At 41.9% G+C, this 12754-nt stretch overlaps 2 protein-coding genes across 2 annotated transcripts in view; one reads left to right on the top strand and one right to left on the bottom strand.

The window, feature by feature from the left end:
- Iqgap2 (IQ motif containing GTPase activating protein 2) overlaps positions 1-12754 on the bottom strand; it is a 314540-nt gene that overhangs the window by 82976 nt on the left and 218810 nt on the right. The window contains exon 17 of the mRNA XM_012517419.2: positions 8076-8110. Coding sequence (XP_012372873.2) covers positions 8076-8110 — 35 coding nt within the window. The remainder of the gene's footprint in view (positions 1-8075; positions 8111-12754) is intronic.
- Positions 10589-11789, top strand: F2rl2 (coagulation factor II thrombin receptor like 2). Its single transcript, XM_023703649.1, is given in 8 exon segments — positions 10589-10745; positions 10748-10810; positions 10813-11052; positions 11055-11180; positions 11183-11296; positions 11328-11421; positions 11423-11570; positions 11754-11789. Coding segments are annotated over 8 exon segments (978 nt in total).

Genomic DNA, 12754 nt, shown 5'->3' with positions numbered 1-12754 from the left:
TATTTGGTGGGTTCTTTCCATTCTCATTCATGGAGTTGTGGTCATTTTGATCCCTCTTTAAAATATCTTTTAGTAGTCTGTGTAGGGTTGGCTTTGTTGTCATGAAAATCTTTAGCTGTTCTTTGTCATGGAAGCATTTCACTTCTCCATCAAACTTGAAAGAGAGTTTTGCAGAGTACATCAGTCTGGGTTGGAATTTGTTTTCTTGCAAGACTTGAAGTACTTTGCTCTATGCTCTTTTTGACTTGATGGTTTGTGAAGAGAAATCTGCTGTTATTTTGATGGGTTTTCCTTTAAATGTGATCTGTTCCTTTTCTCTAGAGGCTTTTAGTATACTGTTCTGTGCTGAATTTCTGGGATCTTGATTATTATATGTCTGGTGTGGTTTTAATTGGGTTGATGTTATTTGGAGTTCTAAATGCTTCAGTTACTGAATGTCAGATTGTTGCCCCATATTTGGAAAGTTTTCTGTTATTACTTCCATCCATATTCTTTTTATATCATTTGCATTGACTCCTTCTTTCTCATTGATGCCTATTAGTCTTATGTTGTTCATCTTTGCATTGTCTTGCAGATGTTGAATTATTTTTTCTTGCATCCTAGTTGTTTTTAAGAGATCATTTCTTACCTTTTCACTAGCTGCAATGGTGTCTTCAAGGCCTGAAAGTGTATTTTCACTTTCATTTAAATAGTTTTGCCAGCTTGTGACTGAGGTTTTAATTTCCTGTATATCACTTTGAATCTGCTTCATGCATTCTATTTCTTTCCTTTATTGCTCATTCAAGGATTCCATCATTTTTATATTCTCCTCTATTTTTTTTATCAATGTCTTCTTTAGAAGCACTTAGTACTTTGTTCATTATAGTTGTCATTTCTTTTTTTTACTTCAGAAATTAATTCTGATCTGATTTCCTCTATAGCTTTCTGCAGTTGTTTCTTTACTTCAGATGCTATTATTTCAGAGATTTCAGGTATGTGATTTCCAATTTCTTCTATGCTATTGTCTCCTGCATTTGTTCTGGGTGGGCTCGGGGCCTGAGAATGCATTTTGCTCCTTCCGTCTTTTTTTATTTGTACTTTAGGGAAGGATCTGCATGGTGTTCAGGGTCTCACAACTAGATCGGACTCATAGTGATCCACCTCTTTACAGCCTCCCAAGAGCTGGGATTATAGGCACGCGTCACCATCCCCAGTCTCTCTTGGTCATTTTGCACAGCACTATCTTCTGATCTTTGGTGTAGTGCTCTCGTAGTTATTAACTTAGCACCAGGTGCAGTTCTACCAAGTTGAAACTTGTCCAGGTGGGTGTGGCTTGGGTCTGGCTGCTGTGCTCCACTTCTTCCTGCTGCAGTTTTTGGAAGTAAATCCACCATGCCACTCTGGCAAGATGTTCTGCTCCTGGATCAGCTGGGTGGTCTAGCCTCTAGCCCCTCTGCAGGGAGTTCTGCTTCAGGGTTCCATATTGGGCCTGTCTGATGGAGGAAGTTCCACTCAAGTGCCAGGCCTGGGTGCTGGCTGGAGTGAGGATCCAGAGGGCCCCGGGCAGTCATGAATTCTTTATTATTCATTGTGGTTTCAAGAATTTTCTTGCCTAATCAATGGAACTAGTTTAAAAATCTGGAAGAAGATAGGATAAAATACTTCCCAGATCGGAAAAAAAAAAGATCTTGATGGAGAGAGAGGAGAGTACTGGATTTTCCCTTGTTTTCTGACACACACATTAAACTCTAGCAAGTGTGGAAGACATCATTATGAGATTATCTTCACACGGTCACAGCACTCTAAAGCTGGTGGTGTAAGAGGAAGGGCTGACTTTGGACAGCTTGCAGCCAAAGTTACATAAGGTAGAGGAGCACACAGAGGTGACAGAGAATTTGGCAAACTCCTCTGGCTTTAGGGCACAAGCTCCAGCACTGTGTTTCATGCTTGTAGAGGTACACGGAAGTGAGAAGGACCAATTCCCCTTTGTTTGTGCCACACGTACTTTGCAGGATGGAGAAAGATGAAGAGCTGACATTTGTGAAGTTTGTGGTTCAAGAGACGCAGTAAAGGACAAAGAAAAATTCTCACAGGAGCAACACAGAATTGCTTCACCAAATGAATACAATAGAACATAATGTTCCCTAAAAGTCAGTATTAGAAAAGCACACATTCTTTGTATACAACTCTTCTCTGTCACTGAGTGAGGATGTTAGTCCATATGTCAGTTTCCAGTTCTGAATAGCACTGTTCTTCCATGAATATCTCAAGGTGCCTCAGTGAAAACCCTAATGGAGCAGATTCTCTTGCTTCTTTCACTGAGTCTGCTTTGCATTTGCTGAGAGCTGCTCACTGAGTCTTTGTGTGATTGAAACAGTACTGCACAGTGGACAGTGACACCTTTAAGGATGGGGAGTGGCTGGGCAGGCAAGTCCTCTGCCTTCCTGCTTTCCCTTTTTCTCTGCCACAGCTGGTGGGGCCCTATTTGCAGCCAAAGTTACATAAGGTAGAGATCCACCTAGATGCATAAGCAGATATACAGTGTATCTGTGGCACTGACCTTTCACTATGAGAAGAAATTAGGGGAAATATTTATAACAAATTCTTAGAGCGCAATTATAGAAAGAGATGGGAAATACTGTTCTGTGGGGTCAAATGCTGAGACAAACCCACTTGAAGTAAGCACCATCTCCCAGTGTAAATGAATGCTGAGCCAAGGTGAAGGAGCTCTGAGTTACTCTGCCCTTTTAAATCCTGCCTGGGGTGAAATATATGGGCCAGTACACTTCCTTTTATCAAATGATCTGAGATGCCTGCAACATGTGACCAGACTCTCTGTTTCAAGGCTTCATGCAAACAATGAAGACTGCTTTGTAAGATTATGTTTCTGTTGAAAGCTCCAAGTTTCCATTGCAACATCTGAATATAGATCTCTTTAATCTCGAAAAAACATTGGTGCTGCTGTATATTGTGAAAGAAAGCACAGGGATTGGACGGGGAGAGATCTTACAAGGGATAGGACAGAGAGATAAGATTGTATTTCAGATGGACAAGCTCAAAGGTATTCAGAATCATTCACAATGGAGAAACCTTCTTAGTGTTATCATAAGTTGAACCAAGAATCTCAATGTGAAAACCAGAATCAACATTTGCCAGCCAAATGTAAGATAAATAATGAATAAAATGGATAAAATACCTTCTGTATGGCTTTGATTGCTAAGAAAAAAGGCATAACCATATTAGGCTATTTGAGTGCCTATATTAAATTGTATTTTTCTACAAGTGTTTCTTTAGATTATGGGCATATTTGGTTTTATATGTAAATTTAAAGCTCCTGTATACCTGTTTCAATTGAATTATTTTTATATATAAATTTGACTCTTATGTACACATTCCAACCATGTTACTTTTCTTTTACACATTATAATGCTGAAAAGGAAAGACTTCAAAGTTCCTAAGGGTATAACAGTTCAGGTTAGAGAAATCCACATATTTTTCCAAGTTTAGGAAATAAAGACCAGGTGTTCTGCACAGATTTTCCCAAAGCTTGAAAGCACATCTGTGAAATGAGACTAAGCCCTCTAAGTGCTCTAGGACTTGAAAGAACAGAGGCTAACTAATTCCATGAATGGGCAGGGCAATGAGCTATACTCTTAGGAGTTTCATTCTAATTCATGGGTTCATCTTGCTTCTTGAAATGACAGGTTTTCTAAGATAAAAATAAAACCAACAAGAGGATTCTTCGAGTTGCTGACTGTCTGTTCCAATTATGCATCTGGAACCGCAGAAGTAAGCCAGGATGGACTTGGGGACCCTCTGGGCCCACTGTACCATGGATCACAACTTAAGTAACACTGATCATCTAACTTCCAAGAGCCCCAATCCTCACTGCAGGACCACAGTAACATTTTGGGTCACCTGGAGTTAGTGTTAGTCCAGAGCCAGTGTCCAATAGTCCTGGAAATGTCTGATTATGCCCTTTTCCTCTACCAAGCACTCAGGAAGAGGCTATGAGTCCCATTGGGGGAAGTCTGACAGATTAACACTGTGATTTTTTTGGCACAGTGGTGGAATCTTTTCTTAAGGGAACCTGGCCTCCCCTTCATTCAAAGGGCTCAGGCTTTGTAAACTAGCTCCAGGTTGGGATTGAGGGACTCTGACTCTTGTTATGATACAAACTCTTCCACTGGCACATATTAAGAACCTAGCAAGTACTAGTAGGGTTTTCTTCTAGGAATACCATGATGAGCCAGCTCTACAGTGTCTGGTCCAGTCACTGTTCTGGCTACGTTTCAGTATCCATGTCCACTCACCTTTGGGGCTACGTGAGGACACCTAGGTTTCCCTGCCCGCCCTTCATGTTTCTGGCTTCTTGGCCTCTACGATCTTGTGAGCTGATGCCTTCAGCTAAATATCTATATATATTCTCCCCTCTTTCCTTCTACCCCTCTCAATTAGTCTGTTTCTCTGAAAACCCCACATAAAAGGATGGGTATGGAAGACTCATACCCATATGGAAGACAACAGGCATTCATTGAGCAGCAATGGGCCAGTTTTCTAGGGATCAAGAGAAAAAAAAAAGCATTTGATTCAAATATAAAATTAGAGAGCTTGCAGAGCATGTTTTTTACTTTCTGGATTCCTGTCATCAACACTGTTAAATTTTGTTGGACCTACCACAAATCACTGAAAAGTGTGCAACCACCTAAATATATATTTTTTTCTAAACATATTTTTGGATAAATATGCATCCAATAACTGAAATCTGTTCAGAGAGCCCAGACCTTTCTAGAAGGGAAATAGTACAGACTTCAGGCCCATCTCCAGGTACAGACAGAAGAAGGCAGGTACTCACACTGCTTTGCTCTGTCCTCGTCCAGGTTGGCCTCGTGGACGGCTTGTTGTATCTCATCCAGCCAGAGGACTTTAGAGACGCACTCAGCATCCTGGGAACAAGGTCATAGAGTCAGGGGCAGAAGAGTAAGAGCTGATAGCACAGAATCCACAACCGCTTCTCAGGAGCTCCTGTCCTGTAACTTCCACACATCCTTCCCTAGCAATGCACAGCACCACCACATGCAGCACACACCGCTCATGGCTGACTCCAGGCCATCCACTCCCTGCTTTCCCAACACCTTAAGCCCAGCCCAGCTTCTGCTGCTGAATGGACAGCAGCACTGGTTCTGAGGATACTCTGTACTGGGATATGTACTGGGCTCTATAGAAAAACCACACAATCTCTTTTCAAAGTAGATATCTTGTTATTCTGTGCCCCCCAACATCCAGCAATCAGGAGATATGCATGGTTCTGGGACTATGGGGCTAGGATGATCCAGCCCTACACACCCTACACCTCCCAACTCCCCCATCCTGTTCCGGAACTCCATGAGCATCCTTCAGAACACACCACCTACTACCGTGTCTCAGCATTCAGGCTGCCACTCAAATGCGATCTCCTCCAGAATGCCTTCTATGGCTACCTAGTCATGTATTCTTTCCCCTCAGCATTTTTTTTTTTTTGTCTCTGTTGTAATACACAGCAATCACATTTATCTTGGGGAACTAGTACATAGACATGTCGCCTCTTGATCATTTTTCGTTTTTATTCCCCTTCTCTCCACCCTGTCTTCCCATCATTTGTTTCCTTGTTCATCTCCACAGGCTCTCTCCCTGTTTGCTGTTTTTTTTTTTTTTTTTTATCTTGTTCTTATTTATGCTTTGGGTTTCTCATATTTGAGAAACCATATATTTAACCTTCCACATCTGGTTAGTTTTATTTAGCACTATGGTCTCAAGCCATCATTTTTGTATGAATGACTCAAATTTATTCTTCTTTGTGGCTAAACAGAACTGCATTGTGTATAAATCCCATTTTCTTTATTTGCTCATCTGTAATCCCTAAGAATACAATAACTCTGGATCCTGAACTATATGCCAAGATGTCCCAAGGTGCCTTGCAATATTTTGACATGTTAGTTGGGGTTTAATTCCTATGTCTCAGCAGTACAGGGCAGTGGGAACATGTTAAGTTTGAGGGAAATACAAAGACACCCAACATTTGTCAGCTTCAGAAACAGAAAAAGCCCCAAAACATGGTGATTGCCTTTTAGGAGCTAGCAGTCTAGTGGAAGAAACAAATGTGTCCAGAGATAATTATTATTATGTGATCATGGTGGTCCTGGCTGAAGATACATGATGGACATGTAGGCAAGAGCAAATTAACTTATGCTTTGGAACTTGAATTACAGAAGAGTTGTTAAGCATCACTTCAGACAGGAAGTGATACAGATCTACATGTGGAGCCACTGGAGCACCAAAGCTACTGCAAGAGAAAATGTCAGGTTACTATTCAAATTGTGCTGCTTGACAGCAATGACCCTGGCTGTTGCTTTGCCCAAGCTTTAAGATACCAAAGGGGGGGGGGGAAGAAAGAAAGAAACCCAAAGGGCAACAGACAAAGAATTCCACATTCCAACCAGTACTGTGGATCACAACAGTTGTAAAATTATTGCTAAGTGTGGGACTTTGGGCCAAAGAAGCTGGTACACAGGCAGATTTAAGGCCTCTTGAAATGACCACCAGGGGTTGATGAAATAAAGCACACCACTGTGAGTGTGCTGCTCACAGAAATATGGCTTTCTTAGCAATGGGCCATCGGGATGCAGATGTACCAGGGAACCTGCTGCTTAGAGTCTCTACACTGTTTTATGTACTGTTGTGATGTTAAGCCAACACTCAGCTGTGCCTCATGTTCTGTTGCGGAGTCACCCTTGTATGGAATAAACTAGCCGAAGCTTCAATAGTTGTTGGGGAAGAGAACTCATTACTAGGGGTGCGTGCCACAGCGACTGCTGGACTCCTCTCAGGATCTGCAGGTGTACACTGTGCAAGAGGCTGCTAAGGATGACACACACTTCCCTTCGGCTGCTGCCCATGTTGGAAGCCTCTGAACTCCTCTTCTGCTGGACCAATGGCACAGACCACATTGAGAAAGGCTTTCCTGAAGCAGCAGTCACTGTCCCTTCTGCAGTGCCTCACTGAAACTGTGTGCATTATCTTTGCCCAGGGAACTTTTCTCATGTGTCCACACAGATCTCTAGGGATTACCTACACAACAGGTGACATCCACCCAACTAGGAGAAACAGCTTGGAAAGAATCACTGGTGTGTGATTTAAGCCTCAGGAGATTCTCTGTTGTGACTAAACAGTTTGCACTAGAGTCTTCAGTCAATCCCAGAAGGTAGCTTAAGCAAATACAATGATAAATTAACTGTATGGCAAATTAACTATAATTTGCCATAATTATGATTATAGCAATTATCTATATGAGTGGATTACTAATATGCAAATTTACTGTGGATCTGTTTGAGGTCAAACTAGATTATTTTAAGGGTTTTTTTTTTTTTTTTTTTTTCTCCTCAAATGTCTTCAGGGCACTTTTGGCTAGCTGGAGTGCTGTGGGGATAGTACTACAGCAATCTGAGGCCGACAGGATTGTGGAAGCAGCCACTTAAAGAACTGAGCTAGGGTCAGGGCCCCAAAGGGCATTTCCTAACTTCAAGTTAATTCTGCTTTTCTTTTTTGCAGAACCGGGGATTGAACTCAAGCCCTTGTGCTTCCCAGGGAAGCACTTATTCCATTGAGCCATCTCCCCAGCCCTAAACTAGATTATTTTAGAACTAAGAAATTTCACTAATACATATAAATTTTATCTACACTAATGTAGATAAAAAGTAAAGAAATTACATGATACTAAAAAAATCATATGAGGGCTGGTGAGATGGCTCAGTGGTCTAAAGCACCTACTTAGAACAAGCTTAGCAAAGCACAGGGACTGTGGTTCAATCCCCCAGCACCACATGCCAGCCAGCCCCGCCCCCTGGTGGGCTGAGCTGGCCACACACACACAAATAAATAAATAACTGAGCTAAGGGGCAGTGCCCCTTTAAAAAAAAAAAATAAAAAAATTAAAAAATCATATGAAGCCATAACATGAAGTAAGAAGGTGTTGGGCAATATCTGTAGGTTAGAGCGCTAAATCCATTTCTGTACTACTGTAAATATTCTCTCAACAAGGTACCAAGGAGAAGGACAACACTCCTTCCTTGTTCTCCAATTCATGTACAATATTTTATCTCAGCAGCAGTAAAAACCTAGCACTTTTCTTACTAAAAAAGGCTGAAACCAGGCAAACTAGTCAAGAAATAGTGTAGTTTCTCCAGTGGAATCTAGGCCACGAGTGAGTGACCTCTGGGTAGTGACATAATGCTGTACTTGTGCCATTCACTGCATCATTGGCATTTCTTCGCTTGAAGATTAGCACCTCAGCAATTGTACCTTCTTAAAAGTGTGCCTGCCACGACTGATTTGGCTTTTAACTATGCAATGCAATAAAAATGTAAGTGTGAGCTGGGGGTAGCAGCATGTGTATGTGCCACCGCAGCATTTGAGGCGGGAGGATCACTGTGAATTGAATTACATAGTGAGATTCTGTCTTAAAAAACGCCTCCCCATTGAGTTTTGGAATAACTAGGAGAATAAAAGAATAATTTCTCATTGCTCATTTATTAAGTAGGAATCACATTCTGAAACTGTTTTAAAATGGGTAAAAATGAGGCATGGGCCAGATTCCAAACTGCTCTGCTCAGCAGCTATTTTCAACACAGCTTCTGTTGTCCCTGAGGTGTGCATGCACAGGGGGTGAGTCCTAGCACACATTCAGAATGGAAACCATGGGGACCAGTACAGCATCCCCAAAGCCTAGGCAGCAGGCACAAGGATTGCCAGATCCCTCGCCAGCTTGGGCTGAGTCACATCCTCTTCCTGTGGGGCCAGTGGAGCTCCCAGCTGCGCTGCATAGGGCGGCAACTGAGGGAAACAGTTCCCTGATTTTTTTTTTTTTTGCGGAACCGGGGATTGAACTCAGGTCCTTACACTTGCCAGGGAAGCGCTTATTCCACTGAGCCATCTCCCCGGCCCCAGTTCCCTGATTTTTATACGTGAGGGGGTATTTGAGAATTGGGACTCATCATTAAAATGAAAGCCCTCAGGTTTGCAACTCTGGACTGCTTTTGATGTTCGCCTTTTGTCAGGAAGGCAAACTGCATCCTGCCAGGTTTGGATAGGGTAGGGCTAGTCCATGTCGCGGGGAGTGAACTAAACCTAATTTCCTCTGCATCTACAGAAGTGCAAACCCAGAAAGCAGAGTGTGATACCTGAGTTTGTTCACATCAAACCTTGTCAAGGTCTAAGTGTTTTCTCCCAAGACTGAAAAATCTGTCTTCCAGTCAAGACTTTTGATATCTAAAATTGAGCTAAAAAGCCATTTCTTTGGGAATTTTTGCTTTTGTACTAATTTCCTCTCATTTAGGAAAGATGTTTATACTTCCTTGTGAGAGACAAATGCAGAAAACAAAATTATGGTCAGGAAGAATCCATTGCTTTCAGTAGCCAGTGACACCAACACATTAGTGTTTCTAAAATGGAACACTCTTTCTTGTACCCTCACAAATGATCTTTTAAAAAAATTTAGAAATAAGATTTCCCAATTATTATTACACCACCACGAACATGTTCCTTATTTCTTCCACCACACTGCAAGCCTGTTGTCTCCTGCTTACTCCAAAATTAACCAATCTGGAACAGGTCTGTACCGGTTGTGGAGATGGTGGGGAGATGCAACTGGGGGGAATAAAACAAAACTAATAAAAAACCACCTTCTGTGAGGGAACACTGCTTAAATTGATAGCTGGAATCCTAGAGATTGCCGCAGAAGGTGCCCAGGGAACCTCTAGATGGCAGCACCACGTGTGGGATTTGTGGATAGATCAGTCCAGGCTCTGGGAGCACGCAAGCCCAAAATTTAGGCAGCAGAGTTGTAAACAGTACAAGGTTTGCTGAAGAGGTTCCTTCAAGATGCTAGTGAAGTGTAGCAGACATGTGACATAACGACATTTTCTGAATCAAGTTACCTGACAGTCTCCGGTCCTACGCTAGCCTATGCTATGTCTTTGCCTAGTCATCATCAACAGGCTGCAATTCATGAATTAAATTCTGACTCTTCCTACACCTGGCTCATCTTTGCTCAAGTTTACCTTTTCCTTGACGTTCTGCTCAGACACCTGAATCCATTAACTGTGTCTGATCACCTAGATAACTTAGTCACCAGAGCTTTTGTCTGTCATGGCCCCTCTGGGGCTCCTGATGTTTCTTTCAACAGCATCATAAGCTCCTCACATGCAAGGAGCTTTTTCTAGCTTTTGTTCCTGCATGAGATAGCATGGGGCTAGGACATATGATATGTACTATATACATACCTGATGATTGCTTGAGCTATAATAATTTTTTTTTTTTTTTTTTTTTTGTGGAACTGGGGATTGAACTCAGACCCTTGTGCTTGCTAGGCAAGCGCTTATTCTACTGAGCTATCTCCCTGGCCCCCTAGCTATAATAATTTTTCTAAATAAGGACATCCCTAAACTCTATGGCCACAGAAATTATGTAGCATAAAAACGTCACTCTACCTTCATCAAAACAATAGACATACTGAGTGATGAATCACTTGTTATATTTCCTTTCAATTACAGGCAAGGAAAAGGGTAAATTATCAATGTCAACCTCAACTATTAAGACTAAAGGAGCTCCCCCAAATTCTGTAAACCCCACTTTTCTGCCAGAGAAAGCTGGACAGGAGCCAAGTAATCGTAAAAATGAAGGAAATATTTCAAATCTGCATGTGAATAATGCCAACATGGGGGACCTGAGCAGTTCCTAAGTTCCAAGGTGATACCCACCAACTGTTTGCTAGAGTTTGTGGCTGGTATGCTGGCCAAAATGTGACCCTGTGGAAAGTTTTCTTTAAGGCCACCTCTGTCACTATCTTCCACACTAAACTGGCTGTCACAGATACTCTTTGCTGTGCGACACTGCCATTTAAGCCAGCTTACCATCTCACTGGGAACCACTGAGTATTGGGAGAGGTCATGTGCTGGGCTATCACCATTATCATCTCTGGCAACATGTACTGTTCTACTCTGCTTCTCACCTGCAAGAGTATCAACTTCTACCTGGCCACCACCACCCTTTCATGTTCCGGAGGCTGTCCAAGTGCACCTTTGCTTTGCTAGCATGTAAACTGGGGTGGAGATGGGAGTCAACGGTCTTCTTATACGTGCTATTATGGTTCATCCTCATGCAGGAGATTGTCTTGTTCAGCCAAATACCACTGCCTACCATGATGTCCACAACATATGCATGGCTTCATCTCCCTTACAACTCTATCACCTCATTTCTTTGACTTTCTTTGGATTCTTGATTCATTTGTGATTATTATTTAACGCTACACAAACCTCACCTGCAACTTAATGCACAGGGTGCTAAACTGCTCAGGTATATCAAGACAATTTGCCTTATCCTTTTGATTTTTACCATTTGTTTTGTTCCAAGAAGTATTGAATGTCATTTATCATACAAACTATTTCAACAACACTGAAGGCTTATATATCATCCACCTCATAGGGCTGTGCCTAGGTAGCCTGAAGAGTTGCCTATAGCCATTCCTTTACTTTCTCATGTAGAAAGTCATAAATCATTTGAGAATGTAGTTCAGGGGCAGAGTACTTTCTTCACACAGGCGGGGCCTTGGGTCCAAGTCCCAGTACTGTGGGGGAGGGAATAGGAGAGGGAAAGCTCCAGGTAAAGTATTTTTTTAAATCTAAAAATAGACAAAAAGGTAAGGGAGACAACTGACATGCATAGGAAAAATTGCACAATGGTCTACTTCTTATCTTACAAAAGTGAGAGTGTCTTAGAGAAGAAAGAAAATTGTGGAAAACATGCATGCTGGGACAACATGTGCAGCACAAGGAATTCTGCTCTTCAATTCCACTACTGAGTTCCTAAGAAACAGTGCTTCAAATCTTAAGCATAAAAGCTTTAGACACTTTATCAGTATTTATCAGAATAATGCAGGAGAAAGGTTATCACTACTTGCTTTATCTTAATGGATATATATTTCATTTGCATTACTGGTGCTTCAAGATCTTACATTTCCTCTTTCCTTCACTTGTGAGTGGTGCCACCTTGGAATTCAGCATCATTTTTGAATCTTTTGATGGCTGCCTTATCTGTTGATTTTATCTCTGTAGTGTGCCTCACAAGGATTACTTAAAACCCTCACTAGCTTATATCACTGTCCTTGATCTTTGATAAAATAAACCTCCATTCTGTGAAGATGCCACCCTTCAAAGCCTTTAATGACATATACTTTGGAACAAGCTTTGTTATACCCCAGTCATGCCAGCAACATGATTTTCTTCCACTATTTTCCAGGGCCAAACCCTGGCCAAGGCAAAGCACGGAAATGCCACCCTATGAACACATGCAAATGTCCTGGAATCAAAATAGCAGAAGTTAAAAAGCAAGCTAAGACTCAGTCAAACAAATAATACATCAAAAATTTCCATGGAAAAAGATCAGACTGAGAAAAGTTTAAAAGCAGCAATTTATAGGCCGGCCAGATAGCTCAGCAAAATAAAGTGCCTGCTTAGGCAGGCACAGTGACCGGGGGTTCGATCCCTGGCATGGCATGCTGGCCCCGCCCCTGGGGTGCACTGAGACAGCAAATGATCCTGGGTGTGGTGGCACCCACCTGCAATCCCAGCACTTGGGAGGCTGAAAACAGGAGGATTACTATGAGTCTGATCTATGCAGTGAGACCCTGTACTAAAAAAAAAAAAAAAAAAAAAAAAGCAATTTAACCAAATCTGAGGCACCA

The sequence above is a fragment of the Octodon degus genome, unplaced genomic scaffold, assembly GCF_000260255.1.
Source record: "Octodon degus isolate 3935 unplaced genomic scaffold, OctDeg1.0 scaffold00177, whole genome shotgun sequence".
Lineage (NCBI taxonomy): Eukaryota > Metazoa > Chordata > Mammalia > Rodentia > Octodontidae > Octodon > Octodon degus.
This window is presented reverse-complemented; position numbering and strand designations above follow the sequence as displayed.